Below are 27,934 nucleotides of genomic sequence, written 5' to 3'. Positions count from 1 at the left end.
ACATGTATGTTTTCCTTGTTTCCTTGAATGATCAATTTTTAGGTTTCAGGATTTTTTATAAAGATGATTCTCAACTATGATAACTATACATTTGTGTCTATAGGCAAGGGCGTTATTATTAATTATTACTCTTATTATTATTATTACACTTTTTTTTTTCATTGTCCCAAAAAAAAACATTGATATGCAAATTACATACAGTGTACAGATGCATTGTATTGAATGAGACTATCCATTTAGCCATCAATTAATTCTGTATGTTGGTATATACAGTGATATGCATAAGTTTAGACACCCATGCTAAAGTTGACTAAAAATAGGAATAAAAAAATCATCTTGCATCCTGATAAAGTTCCCTTGGCCTTTGGAATTAAAACAGCCCCACATCATCACATAGCCTTCACCATACCTAGAGGTTTGCATGGAGTACTTTCCAGATCATATTTCTAAGATCATCTTTCAATGCAAACCAGCTGTTAGGCTAACTGAAATAAATCCATGCCAATCTCTAGGTATGGTGAAGGCTATGTGATGATGTGGGGCTATTTTAGTTCCAAAGGCCAAGGGAACTTGATCCATGAAGTAACTGGCCTTTAAAAATAAAAATCTGCCTGGCTCTATGGGAATTTAACATAGGGGTGTCCAGACTTATGCACCCTGTATTTTAAGGAAGAACATTTATTTATTTACGATACATTATTCATTCACAAAGAAAATTGGTGTCCTTAAAGGTTGGATTTTTCCTAATTTTTTTTTAATTAAGGCTGAAGACTAAAAATTTACTGTTTAATGTTATGTATTTGTATTATTTTTTCTTTATTCATTTTCATAATTTCATAATTTCTAAATTTCATAATGTATTTTGTCAAGCCAGAGTTATGTGTCTGTGCTGAGTGCATGAGGAGACTATAGATAGCACAGAACCATGTGAAGATCATGTCACATGAGACAGGTGGATGAGCTATATTTTGTAGAGGGTGTGTACAATGTAACATGATGCAGATGTAAGCAACAAAGATAGTTTCTTAATATGGAAGTGAATTGTGCCATGTGTTCGTATGACATATACGTTCTATTTTTAAAGCTCAAGCAACATAGTTTGTTACCTTAAAAGGAAGCTGCTCTGTATAAGCTCAACCTTACTGTACCACCTCAGAGAAACAGAGGCATAAGGGCAGAGAAACATAATGGCAGAGAAACATAAAGCCAGAGAAACCATTTACATCTAGCATGATGGGATGAGAAGATAAAGAAATGGGGAACAGAGAAATCTGGAATGAAGACCTCTCATGTAGCCTTATTCTTATATGCCTGTTTCTCTCTGTCTGACACATGATACATAATAAATTGAGATCTCTTGGCAAAGGTAACTGGTGTAGCTTCTGTGATTCAACCATAATGGGAAAACCATGATTTTTAAATACAAAGGCATTAAGTTCAATTTCCAAAAAATGATTTTTTATTCCTCTTTTTAGTCAACTTTAGCATGGGTGTCTAAACTTATGCATAGCACTGTACCAGAATTAATCGATGGCTAAATGGATAGTCCCATTCAATACAATGCATCTGTACACTGTATGTAATTTGCATATCAATGTTTTTACATTGTTTTTACACCCACTTACATTTTAATATGTATTACTCTGTATAATGAGTGTACTTCTGTGTTTTTTTGTTTTTTGTACCCTCTCTCTACACTATCACCTCTCCACAGATTTCCATGCCCATTTCTTAAAGTCCCCCTGTAGTCAATCATTTTTATCACCAAAAGGACATTTAAATGTTTGTTTTTCCTTGAAAAAAACAAACAAAAACCGTCATGCCTTTCAACCCTTGCCTCATTTAGTATACGGTTCTATGAGTATGCAAATTAGCCCTGCTTCCACTCACTCACAGCATCTCAGAGAGTCCACTCATTGACGATTACACGTTTCAAAGTATCCCGTTACTAAATTATTTCATTAAAGATATGTTATTTGTTTATTTTAAAAAAATATTAATTTTAGGTAAGTCACTACAATTTGCTCAGTGTCCTCTTGCTATTAGCATGTATGTTATGTGGCCATAAGTCATGTATTTGATAAGTTTTTACTTAAAAACTAAATCCTGTAACTTTCAGTCCTTACTCACATGAAAAATAACATGATTTAAAGTAACAGGAGTGAGTAGAGTCATCTGGTTTGTTGACTTAATAGTGTCAATATTAGTTGAGAAAGGGCCTAATATTATTCATCTGTTTTATGAGTTTTACATTTGAAATTACTTAAATTGTAGACATTTAGGATTAGTTTTACAATGTAAATGCCATGGGAGCCAGTCCACTACTAAATGAATTAAGCGTTTTGTCTTTGTCTTTCGTATCTTTCGAAGAAGATTGAGAGAACCAGCTGCACCCAACTATGGAATGCTGCAAGGGGATCAGTGACTCACACTCGAAACCCCCCTCCCCTTTTTTCTCCTCTTTCTCTTTTGACCTCCTTCGCCGTGAAGTACAACTAGCACATAGCATATCCCTTTAATAGTCTCATGTGTGCAAAGTCTTATGCACACACGGCCATGTACACTATCTCACACTCACATATAGACACACATTCCTGTTAGCAAGTGTTTATTCCTGTTACTTCATTTTATAATTACTCTATTATTATAAATTGAAGTCTGACCAGTGGGTGTGTTCCTTCAAGTCCTAAGCATGCAGTTGTTCAGCCTCTTCCTAAAAAACCTGGCCTAGATCCTTTAGATCCAAATACTTTTCAGCCAATATCTAAGCTAGCTACCACTCTTATCCAAAATATTAGAAAAAAATATTTTTTAGTCAGCTTACATCATTTACAGCTTACAGGGGGAAGGGCCATGGGGGGAGGGGCATTATGTGGTTGCAGTTGATGAGAAACACTGATGGGGTGATGGGTCATGTAATCAGGTCATGTGACTTTATGCCAACATTCCAAACATTTGTATCAAAATCCAAAATGGCAGCATACATGGACAAAGACACTGGCCATGAGCTAAGTGTTTTTATATTTTTCACGATTATGATATTTTAGAGTGATTTTGTTTTAGAAAATAGTTTTTTAAGGATAGTTTTACATGTTCTTGTGGATATTTTTAAAATAATCTTCTCACAACTTTGATTATCAGGCATTGAATGCCTGTATCCTGGGGGATACATTGCCCATATAAGGGTATTTAACAGGGTTGATCACTCACAGATATTCTTATGTTTTGAGGCCTGTTCTCTACAGATATTGAATAGGATAAAGGTTTTTAGGATAAATGATTACTTTTTTATTTTACTCTCAAATGTGTATTATTCATTAATTCAACATGTACACATGTTTTCATAGAATTTCTGTCAGCAGTTTCTACAGTACAAGAAAGAGAGAGGTGAAGTCTGTAGTTTTGCCACCTGATGGTTCATCAGATTCAGAGGAGGAATCCAGTGAGGAAGTCGAGGAAGATGAGCAGTATAGGCCGACAGAGGGACAGTGTGAGGATGACAGCAGCAGTGACAATTTGAATGGCAGCTCAAGTGATGAGGCCGAGGAAGGAGCAAAGCAGAATAAACAAGCAAACCAGAATAAACGAGGGAAGATGTTTAGGTAATTAGATAATTAGGTAATTAGGTAATTAATGTTTAGATGTTTAGAGGAGTATTTCAAATTGTTATGTGAAAGATCTAGTGGTTTTGCTGTACATATTGTATCTGTGTGTGTCCACATGATGTGTGTTATGGTGATGTGTTAGTAAATGAGTGGAGGGAAGAGGGAAGGAACCCCCCTTCCCAATACTTTCTCTATTTTACACACACACACACACACACACACACATATGTCTGGTTCACTTCACTATCTTTGTGGGGACTCTCTAGACTTAATGGTTTTTATACTACAAACTGTATATTCTATCTCCTTACACTAACCCTACCCCTAAACGTATCCATCACAGAAAACTTTCTGCATTTTTACATTTTCAAAAAAATATAATTTAGTATGTTTATTAACCCATTTCCCTCGTGGGGACCGCTGGCTGGTCCACACAATGGAGGTGATCTCAGGTTTTACTATCCTTGTGGGGACATTTGGTTCCCACAATGTAATATAAACCAAACGCACACACACACACACACACACACTCTCACACACACACACACACACACATACACTCACTCACTCACTCACACACACACACACACACGCACACACACACACACACACACACACACACTCAGACACAAACACAACAACACACAGGAGTTTGTGTAAAATTGCATATACTTAGGTGGTTTATGTTGAAGATTGGGGAAATATTGATATAATTTTTCCTTTTCAATAGTTGGAGAAAATCTGAGTTTGAGCACCAGTCCGCTACACAAAGCTGCTTCACTGCACCAGACGAGCTCTCCACTCCACTAATGTACTTCTCCAAATTCTTCGACAAGGACATCTTTGAAGTCATTGCTCAGCAGACAAACTTGTATTCCTGTCAGCTCATTGGATGCAGCATCAACACTAATGTGTCTGAAATCAAGCCTTTCATTGGAATGAAGCTGATCATGGGTATAGTGAAAATGCCTGCAATGGAAAACTACTGGGCAACAGATACAAGATATATGAGTAGCAGATGTCATGCTCCACTTTCAAGACAACATGAGCTCTGAGTCCAGTGAAGATCGCCTTGTGAAAATAAGGCCTGTACTGGACCACATGAGGAGCAAGTGCATGGAAATGGAGAGTGAGAACCAGTTCTCAATTGATGAAATGATGGTTCCTTACAAAGGAAAAAAAGCTGGAAGTCTGCGGTAGTATCTACCAGAGATGTGGGACTCGAGTCACATGAGTCGCAAATTTAAGGACTTGAGACTTGCTTGATTAAATTAAGAAAATGACTCGACTCTTGACTTGACTTGAACTGTATGACTCGAGAATGACTTGATATACATTTTTATATAAATCATCGCAACATCAATTGATGAACAAAATGAAAGCAACGGAACCACTGACGCCAGTCATCAGATTCTGCGCGATTGCGTGACGCTGCACAAGCCCAGAAAAAACATGCATCGCGGTGAGGGAGCGCTAAATACAAAAACATCTCCCAGCATCGTTTCTTTTTTGATATATACACTAGAAATTGACCATATTCATACAAGAAGATTTGCTGTACGCACAATAACAGGGCAAGGGATATCGGACGACCATCACAACCTCGAACAGTCAAACTTCATTCACCACGTCTAAAAGTAAGATTGTTTAACCTGTTTTGTTATAGTTAATTTGACTTTAAAATCTAGAGAGAAAATTGGTCAAAACAGCATGCCTCTTTATACACAATTATGTTTTCAAATGTAGCTTAATGTTGTCAACACTATAAAAAATTTTAAGCCAGTACAACAAAAAAAAATCTTAGTACTAATTTCCTTTAGCTTTTTCTTGTTTACTCAACTTTTGTAAATAACAGTTAGACTGACTGAAATTAAGTTGTAAGTCTTACAATTTTTTTTTTTAATTGGGTTAACTTAAGATGGTTAGTTTTCTGGAGAGGTACAACTATTTTTTAACAAACCTTTTTAAGTTGAGCCAATTCAAAAAAGAATTGTCTCAATGTCTGAAGTTGAGTGAACAAAAAAATCCTATTGGAAATTGGTACTAAGTAATAATATGTTAAGACTGGAAACTACAATAACTTTGCCCAAGTCAAAAACTGAAAACAGTGAGTCAATGTTAACAAAGCATTTATTCAGAAGCATGTTGAAGGCAAATAAAAATGTCATTTCAATTAGCTGTCATCATGACAAGAATTTTATTTTTTTATTCAAAGGAATATTTTACCCCAAAATCATAATTATTTACTTTTTTCTGTCTCAAACTCATAGGACTTATTTTCTTCTGTGCAAGACACAAAGACATGCAGCTGTAATTTGTATTTTCTAAAGTAATACAGTTTTGAGAGAAACAATAAACTAACAATTCTTTATAAATCTTGATATTCGATTGTATTCAGAAGACATGGATTAAATCATATGTGTTACATTTATATAAAACATGGTACAGTCGATACAAAACATCAAATTCTCTGGAATAAAGAAAAGAGATGCATACCCAACATTAAGAAATACGTGAGGCTGAGAGCTCTCACTCTCAACCTCACGGACCGATCTGAGGTACAGAAAAGGCCCCGATCTCCCTGCTGCACTTCCTTAAATAGACAAACCTTTTCACCTGGAACCATGCGCTGACAATAGAAATTTGCATTCAGAGGTACACTGTAGCACCTCTTGGGGGTGTGTGACCATTTGCTTGAGAGACCAACCCCTCCTTGTATGCTAGTTATCCATAAACCTTCAAAAACCTTATTACCTTGTGTTTTACTTATTCTGGAAATAGGACATTTGTATCAGTCGCACTTTGACATTTTAAATGATACCAAACATGAAAATACTCTGTGATAATCATTTACATTAAGCTATACATTTTCTTGGGAGAAACCAGGTGATCATCTGAGTATGAGAGAGGGGGGTGAGGGGAGAGGGAAGGAGATGTAGATTAGATGACTTGGAGGTGAGACTCTCGTCTCGATGGTGCATGAGAGCCAGTTCAAATGCTAATCTCCAGAGAGGTCCTTTGTCCTCTCAGGGCCTGGCCACCCCCAAAACAGACTGTTTGGAATTTCCTAATTTATCAATTCTTACAACACTATGCACTAAATAAGAGTACAAACTGGAACAAATAAATGCTCAATCTTACAATTATCCATATGGATTGCAGCTACTTGAACAACATTTTTTTGAAATCTTGCTGAGCACTTTAAGTCAAGACCAATAAACAAATTTTAATTTAGTCAAAAGTGTATTTTAATTGTTTAGGACAGTTCACATTGAGGGCATAAATCAAGCCAAAGATGAGAGTAACAGCTGTGGCAAAGTTCTTGCACATTATCTAGCCCAATCTGCTCTTATAGTACTACAGAGAGGCACCTTATAATTGGGTTGGAGTGGAACAGTTGCAACATCATCTTCAACGATAGTTAAGATCCTCATCTTCTCCCCTTGTGAATGTCTTCTGGCTCTGTGTCCTGCAGTAGAAAATAAATTGACATAACATTTTTTTATTTTGAATTACATTACACCACAGAGTGACCCTAAACATGTGCTCATGTACCTTCACTTGAAAAGTAAAGGTGGTCATGTTTTTAAGCTTGTTCAAATTCAGCCATAGAACTAAAACTGATAAACAGAATACATCTCCCAATTTCCTGCACCTGTGCTGTTAGATGCCATATCAGTATTAAAGGGATAGTTTACCCCAAAATGAAAATTAGCCCATGATTTACTCACCCTCAAGTCTGCCACTATATCACTGCCATTATAAAGCTTGGAAGAGCCAGGAATGATTTTAATATACCTCCAAATGTATTTGTCTGAAAGAAGAATGCCATATACACCTAATGACTTCAGGGTGAGTAAATCATGGGCTAATTTTCATTTTTGGGTGAACTATACCTTTAATATAGTTACACGTGGCACAACGTCATGGGGATCTGGTGAACAGGTGAAATTATATCAAGTGTGAGTGTATATGCTGGTGACACACATATTCTTACCAGGCAAGTCTTCAGGATGTTTCCTGACTTTTCCCTCATAAACAAAGGTAGAGCTCTGAGAGTTGTAGCCTTTCTTTGAGCAAGCACATTGTAGTTTCTGTGTCTGAAAGACAGAAAACAAATATGGAACAAGCTATGCATGTTATATCTTGAAAAGGAGATGGCAAAATTCAGCCTTTAACCAGAGAGATATGACCACATGCAAAATAATTACCTGATGATTAAGTTGGTCTAGGAGGATCTTCATCTCATCGTATACGCTCCACCACTTGTTTTGTACAATTAGATGTGTATTCATCTAACTAAGAGAAAAAGGTGCTCTTCTGATTAGTTTGTGTAAACCTGTAATACTCAGCACAGACCCTGAAAAAAAAAAAAAAAAAAAAAACCTTGTTAAAACAGTAAGAATTAAGTGTAGGCCTACACGTTAATTCAGTTCTACTAACTAAAAATGATAAACTCACCGGATCTTTCAAAAACAAAGGCCACTGTTTTAGCACATCAGAGGTTCTTGTTGCTGTACTGATGTTCTTTAGTCTAAAAGGGACAAATACAACAGAACAAAGATTCATATTAAACTAAAAAAAAACAGTTACAGTAGGATACTTTACATATAGTAAAAATACTACAGAAATGGAATAATCAAATGTGAAAAAGAATTAATGCAGTCTTCACTGTATTAATTCATTTTTTCCTTAAAAATACAAAAGTTATTAAAGAGCAGTGAGCGATTTTGTCTTTTGTTGATTAACAGGAAGAACACTGACAGCGGCAGATAAAATATTTTCACTTTAAACATTATTTAATATACAAAGCAAACATGCGGATTTTTAACATAACATTTGTTTTGCATATATAGGCCTATATTTTTTTTCCTCTAAATTATATTATATTGAATTATATTGCACTACTGTAGAATGCCTGAGCCTCAACCTAAGCATGTACAAATTGTCACTGACATTTGTATATAGGCCTATATAACAAATAAACTTGAAATTGAATTTAAATTGAATAGACTACTGTCACTTTAAGAGCTATTGCACAGATTTAATACTGAAACATCTGGATTTTACAACATTGTTTGTTCACTTAAGACATAGCCGACTGTATTTACGTAAATACTACACACACAGTGGGGTTTTTGAAATAATTGTGTGTATTTCACTATTAATTAGCAATGTTGCATATGGATATAACTTGAAGAATGCCATTTGGTGGCATAGGAACCATTATAGGCAAGGCAAGGCAAGGCAAGTTTATTTATATAGCACATTTCATACACAGTGGCAATTCAAAGTGCTTTACATAGAAGAAATTAAAATAATAAAAAGAATAAGAATAATTAAAACAGTTTATACAGAAAATACAGTACAGTTCAAACAGTCGGACGAACATTGGCACAGTGCTCATTCATTAAATGCATAGCTAAACAGATGTGTTTTGAGTCTGGATTTGAATGTGACTACAGTAGGAGCACATCTGATCTCTTCCGGAAGCTGGTTCCAGCTGCGGCTGGCATAATAGCTAAAAGCGGACTCGCCATGCTTAGAGTGAACCCTTGGTATTTCTAGCTGATATGATCCTAATGATCTGAGTGATCTGTTGGGTTTATATTCAGTGAGCATATCTGCAATGTATTGAGGTCCTAGGCCATTGAATGATTTATATACCAGTAATAATACTTTAAAATCAATCCTAAATCTAACTGGGAGCCAGTGTAAAGACCTGAGGACTGGTGTGATGTGTTCATATTTTCTGGTTCTGCTCAGAATCCTAGCGGCAGCGTTCTGTATGAGCTGCAACTGTCTTATGGTCTTTTTGGGAAGGCCAGTGAGGAGTCCATTACAATAATCCACCCTGCTGGTGATGAAAGCATGAACAAGTTTCTCTAAGTCTTGTCTGGAAACAAAGCATCTAATTCTTGCAATATTTTTTAGATGATAGTATGCTGATTTAGTTATAGCTTTGACATGACTACTGAAACTAAGGTCTGACTCTAGTGTCACACCAAGATTCCTGACTTGATTTTTAGTTGTTTGACCCCTAGAGTGAAGGTATGCGTTCACCTTGAGAACTTCATCTTTGTTTCCAAACGCAATGACTTCAGTTTTGTCTTTGTTTAATTGAAGAAAGTTTTGACACATCCAACTGTTGACTTCATCAATGCACTGGTACAGGGAGTCAATGGGGCTGTAGTCGTTAGGCGATAGGGCTAAGTAAATCTGTGTGTCGTCTGCATAGCTGTGGTAAGCAATTTGGTTCTTTCTCATTATTTGGCTCATTGGAAGCATGTACAGGTTGAACACGAGTGGCGCAAGAATTGAGCCTTGAGGGACTCCGCATGTCATGGATGTCCACTCAGACCTATGGTCTCCTATACTCACATAATAACCTCTCCCATCTAAGTATGACCTGAACCATTTTAGGACTATCCCAGAAAGCCCCACCCAGTTTTCCAGCCTGTCCAGAAGTATGTTGTGATCGACAGTGTCAAATGCAGCACTGAGGTCGAGTAGTACCAGCACTGATAATTTGCCTGAATCAGTATTTAAGCGAATATCATTTATTATCTTAATGAGCGCTGTCTCTGTGCTGTGATGTGGTCGGAAACCAGATTGAAAATTGTCAAAGTATCCATTCGAGCATAAGAATTTATTCAGCTGATTGAAGACAACTTTTTCAATGATCTTGCCTATGAAAGGAAGATTTGAGATCGGTCTATAGTTGCTTAATATGGTCTTATCCAGATTGCTCTTTTTCAGGAGGGGCTTGACAACTGCAGTTTTCAGGGAGTTTGGAAAACTCCCAGAGAGAAGTGAGGTATTTACCACTTCTAGAAGATCTGCTTCTAAACTGTTAAACACACTTTTGAAAAATGATGTGGGAAGTGTGTCAAGAGTGCAGGTTGATGTTTTAAGGTGCTGTACGGTTTCTTCCAAAATTGTGCCATCAATTTCTTTGAAGTCAGACATAGTAACTACTTTCTCAGGTGGTCTGATCTGTCTGACCCCAGTGCAACTCAAGGATGTGCTGATCACCTTTCTGATATTGTTGATTTTCTCAGTGAAGAAAGAGGCAAACTCACTGCACTTGCTGTCTGAGAGCATTTCACTGGGAATCTGGTTTGGCGGGTTTGTCAGTCTCTCTACAGTAGCAAAAAGAGTGCGTGTGTTGTTTAAATTGCTGTTTATAATATTTGAGAAGAAAGTCTGTCTAGCTTTGCCTAGTTCCATATTGAAAGCATGAAGGCTGTCTTTGTAGATGTTATAATGGACTACAAGTTTTGTCTTCCGCCACATGCGCTCTGCTTTTCTGCATTGTCTTTTCATATTTTGCACTGCTGTTGAGTTTCTCCAAGGTGCCTTTTGTCTGCCACTCTTCTTCCTGACTTTCACAGGAGCAATATCATCAATTACACCTTTGACTTTTGAGTTAAAAGAATCAAGGAGAAAATCAACAGAGTCTGCAGATATGCTTGGTGTTAAGGATATAGCCTTCATAAATAGTACACTAGTGTTCTCATTTAAGCATCTCTTCTTGACAGACACAGATCTAGCTTCAGTGGCAGGAGAGATCAGTATATCAAAGAAAATACAGAAATGGTCAGACAGTGCTACATCCTTAATAACAATCGATGAAATGTTTAGACCCTTACTGATAAGTAAATCTAGAGTGTGTCCACGATTGTGTGTGGGTCCATGTACATGCTGAGTCAGATCAAAAGTTTTTAAAACAGTATTGATTTCTTTTGCCATTTTGGTTTCTGCACTATCTATGTGGATGTTTAAATCTCCAGCAATGGCAAAACAGTCAAACTCTGATGTAATTATCGATACTAGTTCTGTAAAGTCCTCAGCAAAGGTTGGAGAGTATTTTGGTGGCCTGTAAATAATGATAAGTAAAATGCGTGGAGCACCTTTTAACACAATACCCAGATATTCGAAAGACAAGTAATTCCCAAATGATTTTTGCTTACATTGATAGATATCTTTAAAAAGAGCAGCTAGACCCCCACCTCTCTTAACAGCTCTGCAGACACTCATAAAAGTAAAGTTAGGAGGGGCTGTTTCATTGAGGATTGTTGCACTGTAGCTGTCTTCTAGCCAGGTTTCATTTAGAAGAATAAAATCCAGATTGTTTGTGGTTATTAAGTCGTTGACTATAAGTGATTTATTTTTAAGTGAGCGGATGTTTAAGAGTCCTAACTTCACAGTCTTACTTTTCCCCACAGCAATCTTAGTTTGACGTGTAAGAGGCACCAGATTAGTTAGGTTTGCTGTACGGCTATTGAAGGCCTTAGACTTTCTATCTTGTAATAGAACAGCAATAGAGGAAGATACAGGCACACTGGGTTCCCGCTTGTTCTGTAAACATTTGAGAAAGTTTCTGTTTTCAAAACGGGGACCCGACACACATCACTGAGAGCTGGTATCAGTTGTTTTTGGTTCACCTCGAGCAGATGGAGGAGGGTGTGGGCCCTGACGTTGTGTTAGAGACCGAAGAGTTCTCACAGGAGGGATAGGGCGAGCTGGGCCCGCAGGCTTTGCTGCAGGTTTCGAAGCTGGGGGTAATGGTGCTGGTCTTTTTTTGGTAGGTAACTGGGGGCTCGCAGCAAAAGAGTGGGATAGTCTGGTTCCAGCATGCACCAGTTCTTCCATTTTCTGTGAGAAGCACAGAAGGGGTGAGGCTGGAGAGAGGGAGAGAGTGTCTGGTGAAAGGGACTGTTGCTCTGCTGTTATCAGAGGCTGCGATATGCTGTCCTGGCTTCCCTGGCTGTTTTCCAGGAAGTCGTCCTTGGGTGTTGAATCTTCAAGCAGTTCTGATATGTCACAGTCTGTCTGTGGTGAGCTCTGTGGGCAGGGCTCAGCTGAGATTGTGTCCGTGAGCAGAGGTTGTTGTGGCGGATTGGTGTTATCATATCCATTTTGCTGCTGATGTGAAGTCCCGTGGTCATTCATACTGTGTCCAGGTGTGTGTGTGCCGTTCAGATTGAGTGGATAGGCACAAACTGCAGAAAGATGATTGAGGGAGAAGTAGATATTGTCCTTTAACACTCTTGAACCAAGTTTGTTTGGGTGATGGCCAGATGAAAAAGTTGTCTCTGACTCCAGAAAAGATTGAAATTGTCAATAAAGTTCACTCCTTTTATATTGCAGGTTTTTTGCAGCCATGTATTAAGCCCAAGCAACCGTGAAAACCTGTTTGTTCCTCTTGCTGGGAGAGGTCCACTGATGAATGTTTGAACTTTCAGTCTTTTAAGTGTTTCAAAAAGATCAATGAAATCCTTTTTAAGGAGTTCTGACTGCTCTTTATGAATATCATTCTTCCCCACATGAATGATGAGTCGATTTGCAGTCTTATGTTCCATCAGAATGTTCTGAAGTTCCCTGTTTACATCAGAAGTTGTTGCTTGTGGAAGGCAGCACGTAGTTGTATCCCTGCTGCTAATGTTTCTGATTATGGAGTCCCCCACTATCAGAGTCCTGGGCTCGGCTGCGCTCTGAGCTGAGTGCCGCTGTCTGCTCGACCTTGAGCGCCAGTTAGCACCAGTGTTAGCTACTGGCCCATTCAGTCTGTGTTCGATCACATTCATCACATTTGGGGATTCCTCATTTATATTCATTAGCACTTCAAATCTGTTCTCAAGATGTATAGGCAGTGGTGGGAGACCAGTCTTTGCAATCCTTGTCAGAGCTGTATCTGGGGTAGAGGATGCTACTGCGGCAATATGTGATGCTCGTGACAGTCTGATGTCTCGAGTGCCTTTGGGTCTCCCTCCCTGTGTGTGCCATCGATTAGTAAGTCGATCGGCTTGTTTCTCTACCTGTCGAGGAGCACTAGTTTCATGGGACTCACCGGTATGCTGAGGGTGTCCATGACGAAGCTCTGTTGTGTGCTCCGTCTGGTTTGGTGGTCCCGTAAGTAACTTTGTTTCAAGAACTGCAATCCTTTGTAAAAGTCTGTGGCAGTTAGTGCAGCAAGTAGATTTCAGAAGAGGCATTTTCTCTTATCCTTTTAGGCAGTTGTGTTTTCCTTTCCCGGAATGTAAGCTGGTCGGGTAAAAGAATTCTCAGTTTTTGAAGTAATCCAAACTTTGTTGTATGAGCACTGTGCTGATTTGCTGAAGTTAAAATTAGGTGATAAAAGGAAATAAAATAAAGGAAAAAAATATATATAAAAAAATAGGAGATAAAATGTAAAAGCGATAGAGCAAAGCGCGGAGCAGTAAGCGAGAGCGAGAGCGTCCGAACAGTCTTAATTATACAAATTATACTTGAATTGTGAATTGTTTAATACCTTTTAATGGTCTTCTGCCATGTTTAAGGCATATTTATTTTTTCATGCTTTAATGTTGGCCTAATTTCAGTTACATTTACATTTTAGGCTGTAATTTTTTATTTTATTTTTATTTTTTATTGTAGTAACCACTCAGCTGTATGTGGAAATGCATATTTTAAAAAAATGTTGCAAATAAAACCATAGTCCACAACTTCTGTAGTTTTAACTTATTTTAATATATAAATTCAGTGAAATCATCAAACGTTTGTATGACTTGCCACAGTGACTTGTGACCCAAGCTACGACTTGACTTGCTTGACATAAAGCAGTGATTTGACTTGACTTGACTTGCTTTTCACAAAATTGACTTGGACTTGCTTGAGACTTGAAGGTTAAGACTTGAGACTTGCTTGTGACTTGCACATGTGTGACTTACTCCCACCTCTGGTATCTACCCAGTAAACCCAAAAAATGGGGTATCAAGATCTTTGTCCGCGCTGGTGTCAGTCAGTCAGTCATATTTATTTATAGAGCACATTTAAAAACAACAGCTGTTGGCCAAAGCTGGTGTGTCTGGATTTGTGTATGACTTCATGGTCTATACAGGGAAGTCTACATTTGATGGTTCTACTCAAACTCAAGGCAAAGAGTCTGGGTTAGGTGCAAATGTTGTCCTGCAGTTGTGCAAAACCATCATCAACCCTTCCGACTGCGTTGTCTACTTTGACAATTTTTTCACATCGTTGAGATTGGTAACACATCTAAATGATTCTATGGGCCTCAGAAGTTTGGGCACTATTCGAAAGAACCGCTTGATGGGTTGCAGCGTAGAAGAAGATCGAAACCTCCTATGAAGAGGAAGAGGCAGCTTCGACTTTCATGTTGACAACGATGCAAAGCTGGCTGTGGTCAAATGGGCCGACAACAAAACAGTTACTCCTGTGCATCTGTCAACCCTGTTGGCCAAGTGAGACGCTACTCTAAAGAGGAGAAGAGAAAGATAAGTGTGCCATGCCCCAAGATTGTGTCTGAATACAATACTCATATGAGAGGAGTGAATTTGGCAGATATGATGATTGCCCTGTATCGCACTCCAGCAAAGTCCCATCGGTGGTACATGGGCATATTTTGGCAGATAGTTGACATTGCTGTCAATAACGCATGGCTCCTCCACCGGCGTGATGCAGCAGCTCTTGGTCAGAAACACCCGTGTCTGAAGGACTTTAGGCTGGATGCTGCCAGGGGACTCATCTACCTTGAAAAGCAGAAAAGGGGACGGCCATCCAAAGGAAATAAAGACAATACGCCAGAAAAAGTAATCAAACAGCCAAAGGTTCCCAGGCCAGTGGATGATATGAGGTATGACAGGATTGACCACTTCCCTATCCTGTCAGTGAAAGGCCGATGCAGGATGTGCCAGGATGGGCAGACATCCATCATGTGTCAGAAGTGCAAAGTGAGGCTTTGCCTGGTCACTGGACAAAATGCTCGCAACTGTTTTCTCAGCTTCCATTGGCCATAGAATATATCTGGTGTGGGGCACCACAGGGAAGATGGTAGAATTAAAAAAATTAAATAGGAAAAAGGTGTTTTAAAAATCGGCACATGAACTGTTTAAAAAGTTATGAAATGTTAAACGTATATCCTACATAGGCAATGCATCTTGGGAGAAAAAGTTCCGTTTTTTCCAATTTTTCTAATGTTGTATGGATAAGATGAAAAAATGAATTGCTAATTAATTGTTCATTAAATGTTTTAAAAGTTGTCATATGAACTATAATAAAAAAGAATACATTGCAAAATGTTACCCTAAATGGGCAATGTATCTCGGGAGATACAGAGTGTAACTTAGAAAATAAAAGTCATATTTTGGAAAAAATGCATGAACTGTGTCATTTTAGTCTAGATACATACAAAAATAGCAATGAATCATTTTTCCATCAAATTTATTTATGCTTGCCCCTTTAAGGGTTAACAAAAAAATATGTTTTTGATAAATTTCAATCTGGTTTTAGATCAGGTCATAGCACAGAATCGGCTCTACTTAAGGTAGTTAATGACCTTTTAGTAAAGACTGACTCTAGTAGCAATGTTGCTTTGGTTTTGCTAGAGCATTTGATACAATTGATCATTTAATCTTGATTAAATGTTTAAGACAGTATGTGGGTAATCCAAGGAACTGCTATAAGCTGGTTTGCCTCTTATCTTCAAAATATATCCTTTTGTTAAAAGTGGAAACTTTTCCTCATCAATATGTTCGATCACATGTGGGGTCCCTTAAGGTTCCATTCTGGGACCAATGCTATTTTCATTGTATATGCTTCCTCTTGATTCTATTTTTAAGAAATATAGTATTCCGTATCATTTTTATGCTGATGACACCCAAATGTATCTGCCCATAAAGCCTGGAGATGATAAATCCTTTAACTTTTTCAGTGTCTAAAAGATGTAAAATGCTGGATGAATAATAACTTTCTCCAGTTAAATAAGGAAAAAACAGAAATTATTATATTTGGCCCTAATAGCTGTGCAAATAATATAGCTGGAAACCTAGGTCCTCGGTCATCCAATCTGAATACACATGTCAAGAATCTGGGTTTAATCTCTGACACAGAATTAAAGTTTGATAGACAGATCAATTCAGCGGTGAAGAATAGTTTCTTTCAATTGCGAAATATCGCTAAACTTAAATCTATCCTATCTTTTAGTGATCTGGAGAAAGTAATTCATGCTTTTATTTCTTCGCATCTTGATTACTGCAATGTTCTGTATCTGGGTGTAAGTCAGTCTTCTCTGCACGTCTTCAGAGAGTACAAAATGCGGCAGCAAGGTTGCTGACAAATACAAAAAAGAGGGATCATATATCCCCTATTCTGGCCTCGTGAGTCGTTACACTGGCTTCCAGTTCATTTTAGAATAAAGTACCAAGTACTTCTGTATACTTTTAAAGCACTGCATGGACTGGCACCAAAATATGTTTCTGAACTTATACATTTTTGTTGCTCACAGAGATCTCTGAGATCCCAAAATCAGCTGCTCCTTAAATTCCCCGGTCGCGCTTAAAAACTGAAGGAGATCGTGCTTTCTCAGTCGATGCTCCTAAATTGTGGAATGGGTTACCAATGTTTATCAGATCCTCTACTTCTGTAACCATGTTTAAAACTTGTCTTAAGACATATTTGTTTTATGAGGCCTTTGCTATACTTTTTAAGGACCGTTAGGCTTTGATTTTATGTTTATATTGTAATATTATTATTATTATTTGTATTATTAAGTTATTTGTATTTTACTGTGTCTTATCTAATCCATTTGAAATTGTACAGCACTTTAGTACACACTGTGTTTTTAAAGGTGCTTTATAAATAAACTTTGATTTGATTTGATATTTAAAAAATTATTTAAAAAAAGTTAGGCCTAAACCACTGTTTTTTTAATTACTTGTTTTTTGGTCCATCATTTACACAATTGTTTAATTAATTCAATCTTACAAAAAAAATAAATACACTTGAGGCCTCTGTCTTCCTTTAAAAAAAAAAAAAAAAAAAAAAAAAAAAAAAATTGGTTGTGTGCTTTTGTTAAAATACACCTTGTCTTAATATATAGTGATTATCTTAGTCACAATCAATTATTATCACATATCAATTATTTGAAAATATAACTAACCATTTCTTTAAAATAAACATTTTTTTTAGGGAAAACCAAAGGAATTAATTGACATGCTTTTTAAAATGGCATGAGTTAACATGACTAAGACAACGTGCATCCATCTTAAATATGTATTAGATTTAGAGTTACAAGCAAATCTCATTCGGTTGAATGGCCCTGTCATTTTTAAAGACCAAGGAGCTGTTGTCATGGGGAAACATCCAATCTCTGAAAAGCCCTGAATGTGCTCTTTACATTACATCGAGTCGAGACATAAAACTGTGACCTGTATATGTGTAGCAGGCAGGGCGGAGCAAATTAATTTCCTAAACACTGCAGCTAAAGTTATTTATCCTTTCATACTACAGAGAAAGGGCGCTCTCATACAATCGGTATTATTTTTTTGCTGTGAAAATGAACCTCTTCCTTTTATTTCTCTCAACGGTTTTTTTTCTTCTTCACCACGGTAAGACATATCTTGATATAGTTTACCAGCATATCTTTATATTTGACAGAAAAGCATTTAGTATTTGTATTTTGCTCTCAGTGTGTTTTGCTTGACCATGCAACCAATACATTTATTTGTTAAAATCTCTCTTCTGATAAACGATAAATCGAACATCCAAATGACGTAGTTTCGTGAATGAAAAGTGGCAAGGGAAGTTTGTAGCGGACCCCGTCCGAATGATGGCCAAAACTTGACAAAGACTGATGATTTTTGAGAAGTTTTATTGTACATCACACATTTTGTGTACACAATATGTTTAGACTCCAGGCAAAACACCAGAAGAGCAAAATAATAAACCAGTGTACAACAAATGTGCATTAGCCTAAACTCTTAAACAAAAAATGTATATGGAACTTTGTTCCATTATCGTACACCGAGAATAACACAAAAATACTACTCAAAACTTACAATTGATTAGGAAGCACAGACCTTGCTTTACCATCGACTGCTGAACGTTTTTTTTTTTTCCTCGATCAGATGTGTTCTTCTTTTTCTTCTTGTAAGACTCCGGAAGTGAGACGCTGCTAATAAGACGAGCGTAATACTCAACTTCCCTACTGGTCAAAGTTTGAACTGGGCCCGTCCACACGGAGACGTGTTTCGCTGTATACGTATACATTTTTTTATCGTATTGGCGTTTCGTCCACACGGATCCGGCGTTTTGGGAGACTGAAACCGCTATTTTTTGAAACCGGGTCCCAAAGTGGATAAATCTGAAAACGACACCCTTGCGGTTTCGTGTGTACAGCCAATCCGTATATTTTGTGAAACGATGATGTCATCACATCACGTGTCGTCTGTGTCACGAGTAACAGCAACAACAATAAAAGCGGACTTATATGATTGTATTCGTGCTGCAGAAGCTACTAAGCCTACTAGCTTTATTACAGCAAAATCTATTGCTTCTCTGCAACTGTGGTGAGCAAAAAGCGATAATCTTTGTCTTCTTCTTCTTGGTTCGTATACAGCGCGCAAGGTTATGCGCATGCTCAAAGTCTTCTTCTCCGTGTATAGTGTATCTCTGTGGCAGAATTACAGCGCCCCATACTGGTCTGGCATATATACTACACCGTTTTCAGTCGGTTTCAGTGGTTTCGTGTGTACGCAGATATTTCTTGAGACGACGCCGTGTTTACGGAATTTTTTTTTAGAACGAGGAAAAAAAAATATCGGATCGGGAACGCACCGGCTTCGTGTGGACGTGGCCTAAATTCTTACATACATTCCTGTGTTATGCAAGAAGTGAAGAACTTCCTTGGAGATCAGGTTATGCTCTTCACTGTGTCCAAACAAAGTCCCTGCTGGACAATGTTACATGAACATCTGTTCCTAACTTCAGGTTGTAGCCTATAGAATAGTGTCTACCCCTAATTTCCTTTTCCCACCCTCTCTGTCATTCTTTTATTAAGCCCTCTTTAATTCTTTCTCGCAGTTCCACTCTCCCCAATAATGGGATCATTATAAAATAACCTGATCTGTGGGCGAGGCTTTAACAAAGGGACATTTTCAATTATGTTGCATGATTTGGTCATGTCACAGTGGGGGTTGTGTTTAGGTTAGAGGCATATTTTTTTACTGCATGAAGAAACACCCACCAGTTTGAAAACCTGTTAAATGTCTGGACCCCGGGAGGGCTATTCCCTGAGGAAACAAATTACTTTTTCCCAGAATCAACATCTGAACGCCACTACAAAAATAGCATCCTCATCCGAGACATATCCACATGAATAGACCACACCTCACCATGTCCTCTCTGCTATTTGCTACCAATTTTCTCTCTTCTCCTCTCCTCCTCTCCTAAATACTGAGATCACCTGAAGCTCACCCAAAATTGATTGAAATTTATTCTGAACTGAAATTTATTCTGAACTACTCTGAAATCATTGACTCTATATGCTATAAGTATATATAAGTAGCTGCCTATACATTAAATCCATGTTACCAGAAATATGTGATTCTGTTAACGGAATAAAATCGGCTTTAGGTAGAGCATGGACACGCCAGCTGAGATTTTAGACCTAACAACTTGGCATTAATTAAGTGTACTGTAAAGTCTAATATTGGAATTTCCGTTTAGAATAACAGAGTGTTGAACAATTTTCTGAAATTTTGTTTGGGTAATAATAGGTTGTTCATCTATGTAATATTCATAATGTGTAATATTGAGACTAATATGGAGAAAGTCCTTATAGAGGATAACATATTTTATAGTATATATTGTATATACATATATCATAGTAAATATAGAGAAAGATGGTAAAATATGAACCAGGATGTGTGGTTATGTTCATTAAGTTGTATAAGAGCGTCTATGAGACCCATGCATGTTTATCTGAGTGAATGTGTAAATCCATGATGATCTTCTGCTGTTTGTTTGCATGCGTTACATTAACCAAAAAGTGATTTTTTTATGAAATGTTAATTTCTTTTTTTTAGGTGTGTGTGTTGGATCAGATGAAGTGTCAGTGTCAGTGATGGAGGGATATTCAGTCAGTCTACACACTGGTGTTCAAACAAACCAACAAGAAGTTATTAAATGGTATTTTAATAACACTCGCATCGCACAAATCAATAGAGATCTCAGTAAGATCTGTACAGATGTTCAGTGTAATGAAGGCACTGAGAGATTCAGAGACAGACTGAAGCTGGATCATCAGACTGGATCTCTGACCATCACAAACACCAGAACCACAGACTCTGGACTCTATAAACTACAGATCATCAACATCAACAACAGTGAAAAGATCTTCAATGTAACTGTCACTGGTGAGTCATTTAATGAATGTTTAAAGGCACAACTTTTTTGATTTAAATATAGAAAAAATCACTATATCTGTTATATATATTTTTTAGTTGTGTACTTACATTATCCCGACTGTTTCAAACCAGGAGAAATTTTAATTTAATTCGAAGACACGACACGTTTCTTTATTTCCGTTTTGTCGCAGTCAATGGCGTCATATGCGCATTGTCCCTGGTTTCCACTCGTGCTGCCATGGCAACCAGAGCTATGAACCAGAGCCGTCTGATAGTAACCAAAGCGGCAGACGCAGACAACTTTAGAGTTTGCAATGTCTCTTTGCACACTGTTGTTGTTTCGTTCAAACATTATGGACCATGGCAAGCAGACTTTGGATAAAAAAGGAGAACTAAAACGAGAATCAATATCAGCGCGGTGTTTTCGAGATGCCGAGAGCTCCCATAGACAGTATATTTAACGAGAGCTCCACGTCCAAGACTTCGACCGCTCCTACATGTACTTTATTAAACAGGTGAGCACATTTACATAAAACTAATCAATGTTATATAGTTCAACAATGATAAAATGTTAGAATATGATCTGTATGTTATTCTAATGTTGATCTAGCTTACTGCTAGTCTCATACAGACAAACTAACACATACATTTCAACACATTCTAATGCAGTTTAGTGTGCTAGTGTAATGTTAGACCAAGTGAAACAGCGCTGCGTTACCTCACAAGTTTAATTTGTCTAATCAGTGGCGGTTCTACATTGAATTACACCCTGGGCGAGACCCCCTGCGAGCGCCCCCCAATCCCCCCCCCCCCCCCCCCCCCCCCAATTTGGACATAATTTTTCTTACCCCATTCATGTTTCATACCCCATTCATGATCATGGTTTGCTTGTTTTAAGCAAAAACTAAATTTTTATTTATTTCCCCAGAAAACAAGACTTAATATCTTATGTCATTTTACTACTTTAGTAAAATAACGTTATGCATCTTTATTTAAGAAATGTTTGATATTTGGACTGGAAACAAGACAAAAGTAAGAAAGAAAAATCAAAAAAGTAAGAAAATCATTTTTTTGCAGTGTAATAACTGAACTTGTAACAGTTTTGTTGCATAGCACAATATTATGGTGAAATTAGATCTCGTGTTTGAGTTAAAACCGAATTATTGTTAAGCATAGCAAGAATCATAGCAAAAAGGCTAACAAATAAGAGTTATATCCACCAATTAATATTGCCCCTTCATTCATGACATGGATACCGTAATCATACAGAGCGCATACCTTTATCTTTCGATCGTTTCTAAATTGGGCACCTGATGGCTTTGACCTTTTTTGACCATCTCTTCTTTGGCACTCGACATCAACACACACACACACACAGTTCTAAAACACAGTGGGAGGCTATTCCACATTTGAGGGAATAACAGAGTAAGCCCAATCCCCTCTCATTTTTAGTCTTGCCCTAGGAACAGTCAGAAGCCTATGATCTGAAGATCTGAGAGATCTCGATGGCTTGTGTATGGACAAAAGTCTTGACAAATATGTAATCAATTCTATAACAAACAAGAAGCCAATGAAGAGACATTAAACTTAACTTTTGCCAAAACTCTTAGATGGTAGAAGCTGTATTTTACAACCGAGTTTATCTGCTTGTCAAATAGAACACCTAAGTTTTTTACACACGGTTTATAAAAGCAAGACAACTGCTCCAAATTAAGATTTTGAGCATCATACCTATCAGAGGGACTAAACACGACAATCTCTGTTTTGGATTCTTGAGCGATTAATAAAACAGTTGCAGGTGTCACGGATCGCACCTCTGTGGCTCTCTCCACTCATCAGCGAACACCTTCACCGGAATATTGAACTTCACTTCCCATAAGCCCCGTACCTAGGTCTAATTACCTGCACAGGTGTTTCCCATTCACCTCTCCATATAAACTGTTGCCTGACTCTCCCTCATTGCGAAGTCTTGTTTTGCCTCGGCTAACATCTCCAAGCGTTATTATTCTACTGTTGTCTCTCCGTGTATTGGACCTTTGACTGTTTATCGACACCTGTTTCCTTGTCTGCCGCCTGCCCTGACCTTCTGCCTGTTTACCGTCTCTGATTCTGGATTGCCGCCTGCCTCGACCTCTGCCTGGTATTGTTTATGTTCTTGGATTCTCTTCGTTGTTGTCTACGCTGTACTCTGACCCTTGCCTGTTTGACCATTCTCAATAAATACTGCAAATGGATCCGAACGTCTCTGACTCTGCATCACAGCAGGTGTGTTCTGGTAAATAGTTTTCGTACAATCTCTGATTATTATTTGATGTAAAAAAAGAGGGAATCGCTTCAACTAAAAAAATAAATAAGGGTAAGGGTAAAAGTAGCTGGCAACAAGTCCACAAAAGAACGTGAAATCATGAACAATACAAAAAACAAAATTCAAAGTCATGACATGTCTCCTGACAGCTATATGTCAGCGCGCTGCCCACGAGACTGCCGACGCAGACTTCACATTGCATTTTATGTGACATTATGAATCTTGCAAGTCTTAGATTCATTTATCAACAGAAAAAAAAAAACAGAAAAATAGTGCTAGCCTACTGTTTTCTGTTGAGCTAGCAGTGCTGTGATGCTGCTTTAGCTGCTGTTCTTCACAGTCCCACCAGATGGAGCCATTTATTAGTTACCTCAATATCATACAGCTGAATATCATACAGCTGAAAGTATAAATTTTAGAGTCAAAGTCAAAGATATTGAAAAATATTGGATGCATTATCATTCACTCTCTAGTAATAATGTCTGTCTGTCTTTATCTGTTCCAGATTCAGTTCTGTCTTCAGGAGCTGTAGCAGGAATAGGTGTTGTTGTTCTTCTGGTGGCTGCAGCTGTAACTGCTGCTGTGATTTACTATCGCAAGTGTCGAGCAGGACAAAACGGTATTACATACACGTCTTAACAAGATTGAAAATATATGATTTAATATGTGAAGTGGGAAAAAGACTTGTTAAAAGATGTGAAAATATATTTATATTCTAACCAAAGCAATGTGTGTTTAATTGAGTTTGTTGTTGTTTAAACAGACATTGAGATGCAGAAGAAGTGTGATCAGGTGAGATTATGTGCAGTAAATCTGTATGCCAGCTAAACAACTGTAAATTTACTACAGATTCAGTCCTGTGAGATCTGTATGTGGTGTTTCTGTAACAGTGTGCGTGTTTTGGCTGCAGAAAAAAATAACTATGACGATAATAATAACTGACTATTTAAGTATTTTTACTTTACTATGAAGAACAGTTATATTAAAATATATATATATTATTATTATTACATAATTATTTATATGATTTGTAAAATTATTTATTTAACATTCGGTGTATGTGACTCCACTTTAGGTGTAACATAAATGTACACAGTGAGTAGTTTTTTGTCCTTTATTTTTATCAGCATGTAAGCTAAGGGTTAACAGGTGAGGCACAAATTAATCCCAAACTAAATAATTAAAAAGCAAAAAGATCTTGCAACTTTATTTAGAGAGTAAGTGTCTTTTTAGAACACACCATTTACGATAGTAGGATTCTCTTATCTCTTGTATTTCTCTTGTATTTGTGTGTTTGTGTAACAATCATCAACCCTGTTCATTTATTTACCTTCTGTGAATCTGTGTTTTCTAGGAGAATCATGTAGATGACTCAACCTCTAATCAGACTGAGCCTCTAACGAAGAACGCTGCCAATGGGACGATTCCTAATTAGACTGACCCTCTAATGAAGAACACTGCCAATGGTACGACTCTTAATCCAACTGATGCTGCCAAAGAGACATCCTCCATGTCTGTAGGTTAACACTTTTTACTGGTGTTTGTAGTTCTAATCGAATCCCAATGGGTTGTGGGCAATATTAGCCGTTAGAGTGTTCACGTATCTGGATTGGTATGCGTTTTCTTGCTTCTATATTGGAATGTGTAAGTCAGTATTTATCCATCATGAGATGGACTGTAATGTTGATCATTATTGCTTTAAAATGTTGGCACCAGCATAACTGAGACTTCACATTTCACACATAGTCCCATGTGTTACGTTGTTTTCAGAGACGATAAAAAGATCGAAAGATCTAAAGAAAGATGCTTTCAAAGTTCATGTAAGAACTTTTGGATTGGAATCCACTGCTGCTTCAATGTATATGTAATGAGTGATTATAATCAAGGTATTAATCAATATTTTACCTTCTAAATATCAAATGAGTTGAATGACTAATCTGGAGATTTTACTTTGTTATTGAAGTTACCAGTGTGATTACTGAAATGTTCTTTTCATGTATTCTTTAATGTCAGTATTTGATATCTGAAAGCAGTAACAGTGCTTGCCTATTCAGCCCGGCTTCCAGAAATGAAACAGGGACTGGTTTTGTGTTTGAGAAAGGTCTTCAATATATTAAAACATATAGGGGTCATTGAAGCTGATAGTTTAAGGGACCATTTCTCAGTTAAAGCCTTACTTTCCAAATCCAACCTTGGAAAAGCTGTGTGTCGGTGTGTGTGTGTTAGTCTTCTTGCTTACAGGTTTAGGAATCACTACCATATTGGAGATTGACTGAGTTGTTGTTCGGGACATGCTGGCACCCAGCAACAAAAATTTGAGAACTGGAAGGTCACGACGTGCCTGACTTCAGGGTCCGAGTGTCAGCTGTATAATCTATGGAGATATGCTTCTGTCTATCTGTATATGTGTGGAAAATGACTATGTTTATCTATTTATTAGCCAATCAGAAACTGCAACCTATAAGCAATGACGTAGCTTAGACCTTGGTGAAGTGTATAACTGCTGTGATCTTTCTAACTGTAAGCGGGGCGGCCTACAAACTCCTGCGTGAGTCTTGAGGCTGAACATCTGCTGATGAAACTGCAAACTATCTTCAGTAAAAATTCTTAAATTTATTATAATTCTGACTCCGGGTCTTCTTTCAAACATCCTTGGGTCCTAAACTGTTAACTCCCTAACACTATCAAGGGCAACTTTCCCAAACAGACTTTCCTTTCATAGTTTAGTGTTATTATGCCCATCTATGTATGTGAGGTTTGGGTCCAATGCCTGTCAGATTACTCTAAATAGGATAAACACCCCATAGAATCCCTGCATGCTGAATAAGAGTTCAAACTGAGAAGAGCACCTTCTAAAGGTCGAACGAGGCAGATACCCCCTAATTACATAATCAAAATCTGGAAAAACCTTAATTCAAGTTCTCCAACATACTACAACATTAACAAGAGCTGAGGGTTATAACCAGTTCCCTCTGTCAGCTGGCTCTGAAACTCCAATCTCAGACCAGCAGTGCTGGACAAAATCATATCAGAATAGACCAAATCATAAACGAAGGCAAACACTCTATACTCTAAAAATACTGTATACACAAAGCAAATTGGAATCTTATCGAACCCTAAACAGACAATAAATTCTAGCAAAATATCTTGACACCGTTGGAGACACAAAGCAAATACAGGCTCAGTGATCACAGTCTGGCAATAGTGAAAGAAAGATACAGACAAACATGGCTGCCAAAGGAAGAACGAGTCTGTGCCTTACACTGTGACGCTGATGAGGCTGAGACACACACTATTTTTCTTTCACTGTAAATACAGAGGCGAGAGAGTAATTCTTCCACAAAACTCATACCACAATTGTCCAGTTCTTCAGAAACGGATCAAATACAGATGTTACTGGGGAAAGACAATTACCCAGCAATTGCAGGAAAATTCATCTTTCAGCTTCACACCCTCAGAAACTATCTAGCCTACTGTCTTGATCAATATAATCAAACATTATCCATGTTCATTTAAAAAATAAAAAATAAATGTTTTGATAAGTCTATATACTGTATAAGTGTTTAACTGTTATTTGTTATTGTTACATTATAGCTATATTTCTTTTAATATTTAATATATTTCTTTCTTTTGCGTTGTAAGTATTATATGTAAACAATCATGCCAACAAAGCACTTCATATTGAATTAACTTGTAAATGGGTCTAATTCCTTAATAATTACGTGGATTATTTCTGCACAAAAGAATGTCTCACAAAAAATTTCGCCAAATTCACAACATACGCACATGAATTTGTTTTTAACCTTGTTCTAATTTTATTTTATTAATGCAGGCCTAAGAGCTGGAAAAAAAAGAAGCCAAAGAACTCATACAGGTTTGAAACAACTTGAGGGTCAGTAAATGATGACAGAATTTTCATTTTTGGGTGAACTAACCTTTTAAGGTGCTTTATTGGACACATATTTGTATTTCCAAAGCATTTGCAATGTTGCTCTGTACAATTAAAAGTGCAAAGCGATGTAACATAAATGACAAAATAAAAGTGTAATTGACAAAAACAAAACAAAAACATAACTTTTAAATAGATTGCATTGGGAAATAAAATATTAAAGAACATTCATCATTTTGACCACCAGGCCCAAACGTACACTATTGAAAAATAAGTAATGAACATTTTTACAATACAGTTGAGAGGAGAGCATTCATTTAGCTAAACAGTACATTTAGACAACATTATTATTTTTTTAATGCCCATTGTATGTCTTTCCTCAAATGGTTTATTTTTCAATATAAAATCAAAAAGCATTTTTAATTGCACCCACACATCTAAATATATATATATATATATATATATATATATATATATATATATATATATATATATATATAACTGAATTAAAATTTAAATCCTTGCTTATATTTTCACATAAAAGTACCATAAAAGTAGTTCTTATGACTTGTACAGGTTATTCTATAGACATCTTGGTCATATGATAACTTTGTATGAGAAACAGATTGTAAATTAAGTCATTGTTCACTGATAAATGGTGTGGTAAAACTCACAAATCTCATATTAAAGGTAGTATTTGTTAAAAGAAATAATGGTATTCTGTTTGTTTTAATTAAATGAGCAATTGGATCTGATGTGACCCTGGACCACAAAACCAGTCACATGGGTCAGTTTCTTTTTAAAATTGAGATTTATAAATAATATGAAAACTGAATAAATAAGCTTCACATTGATGTATGGTTTGTTGGCATAGGACAATATTTGACCGAGATACAACTATTTGAAAATCTGGAATCTGAGGATACAAAGAAATCAAACCATTGAGAAA

General features: G+C 37.1%; 1 protein-coding gene and 1 long non-coding RNA gene across 4 annotated transcripts; one reads left to right on the top strand and one right to left on the bottom strand.

The window, feature by feature from the left end:
* Positions 1–5,543: 5,543 nt before the first annotated feature.
* On the bottom strand, positions 5,544–19,243 carry LOC311295192. 2 transcript variants are annotated; one of them, XR_014628230.1, is made up of 5 exons: positions 18,443–19,243; positions 8,067–8,139; positions 7,817–7,965; positions 7,603–7,705; positions 5,544–7,074 (listed from the first exon to the last, which is right to left on the bottom strand). It is a non-coding gene; the product is annotated as an uncharacterized lncRNA (long non-coding RNA). The 2 variants fall into 2 exon arrangements; XR_014628231.1 differs by having other exon boundaries at positions 18,464–19,243.
* Positions 17,865–25,716, top strand: LOC311295183 (uncharacterized protein). 2 transcript variants are annotated; one of them, XM_084416426.1, is made up of 5 exons: positions 17,865–17,992; positions 20,471–20,800; positions 23,602–23,715; positions 23,860–23,888; positions 24,451–25,716. In XM_084416426.1, the coding sequence occupies exons 1-5, from the start codon at positions 17,941–17,943 to the stop codon at positions 24,529–24,531; spliced, it is 606 nt and encodes a 201-aa protein (XP_084272552.1). In that variant the 5' UTR covers positions 17,865–17,940; the 3' UTR covers positions 24,532–25,716. The 2 variants fall into 2 exon arrangements, with proteins under 2 accessions (XP_084272552.1, XP_084272551.1); XM_084416425.1 differs by lacking the exon at positions 17,865–17,992 and adding an exon at positions 18,847–18,952 and having other exon boundaries at positions 24,451–25,710.
* Positions 25,717–27,934: the final 2,218 nt, after the last annotated feature.

Source organism: Rutilus rutilus (assembly GCF_951802725.1).
Source record: "Rutilus rutilus genome assembly, chromosome: 8".
In the NCBI taxonomy this organism is placed as follows: domain Eukaryota; kingdom Metazoa; phylum Chordata; class Actinopteri; order Cypriniformes; family Leuciscidae; genus Rutilus; species Rutilus rutilus.
The sequence above is the reverse complement of the archived record's forward strand: the minus strand, read 5'-3'. Positions and strand labels throughout refer to the sequence as shown.

Excerpts from the sequence above, each read along its gene's own strand:
- LOC311295183 (XM_084416425.1), top strand. The coding sequence starts at position 18,874 with ATGATTGTATTCGTGCTGCAGAAGCTACTAAGCCTACTAGCTTTATTA. Across the intron at positions 18,953-20,470 it reads ATTGCTTCTCTGCAACTGTG|GTGTGTGTGTTGGATCAGAT; the intron begins GTGAGCAAAAAG and ends TCTTTTTTTTAG. Across the intron at positions 20,801-23,601 it reads CTTCAATGTAACTGTCACTG|ATTCAGTTCTGTCTTCAGGA; the intron begins GTGAGTCATTTA and ends TATCTGTTCCAG.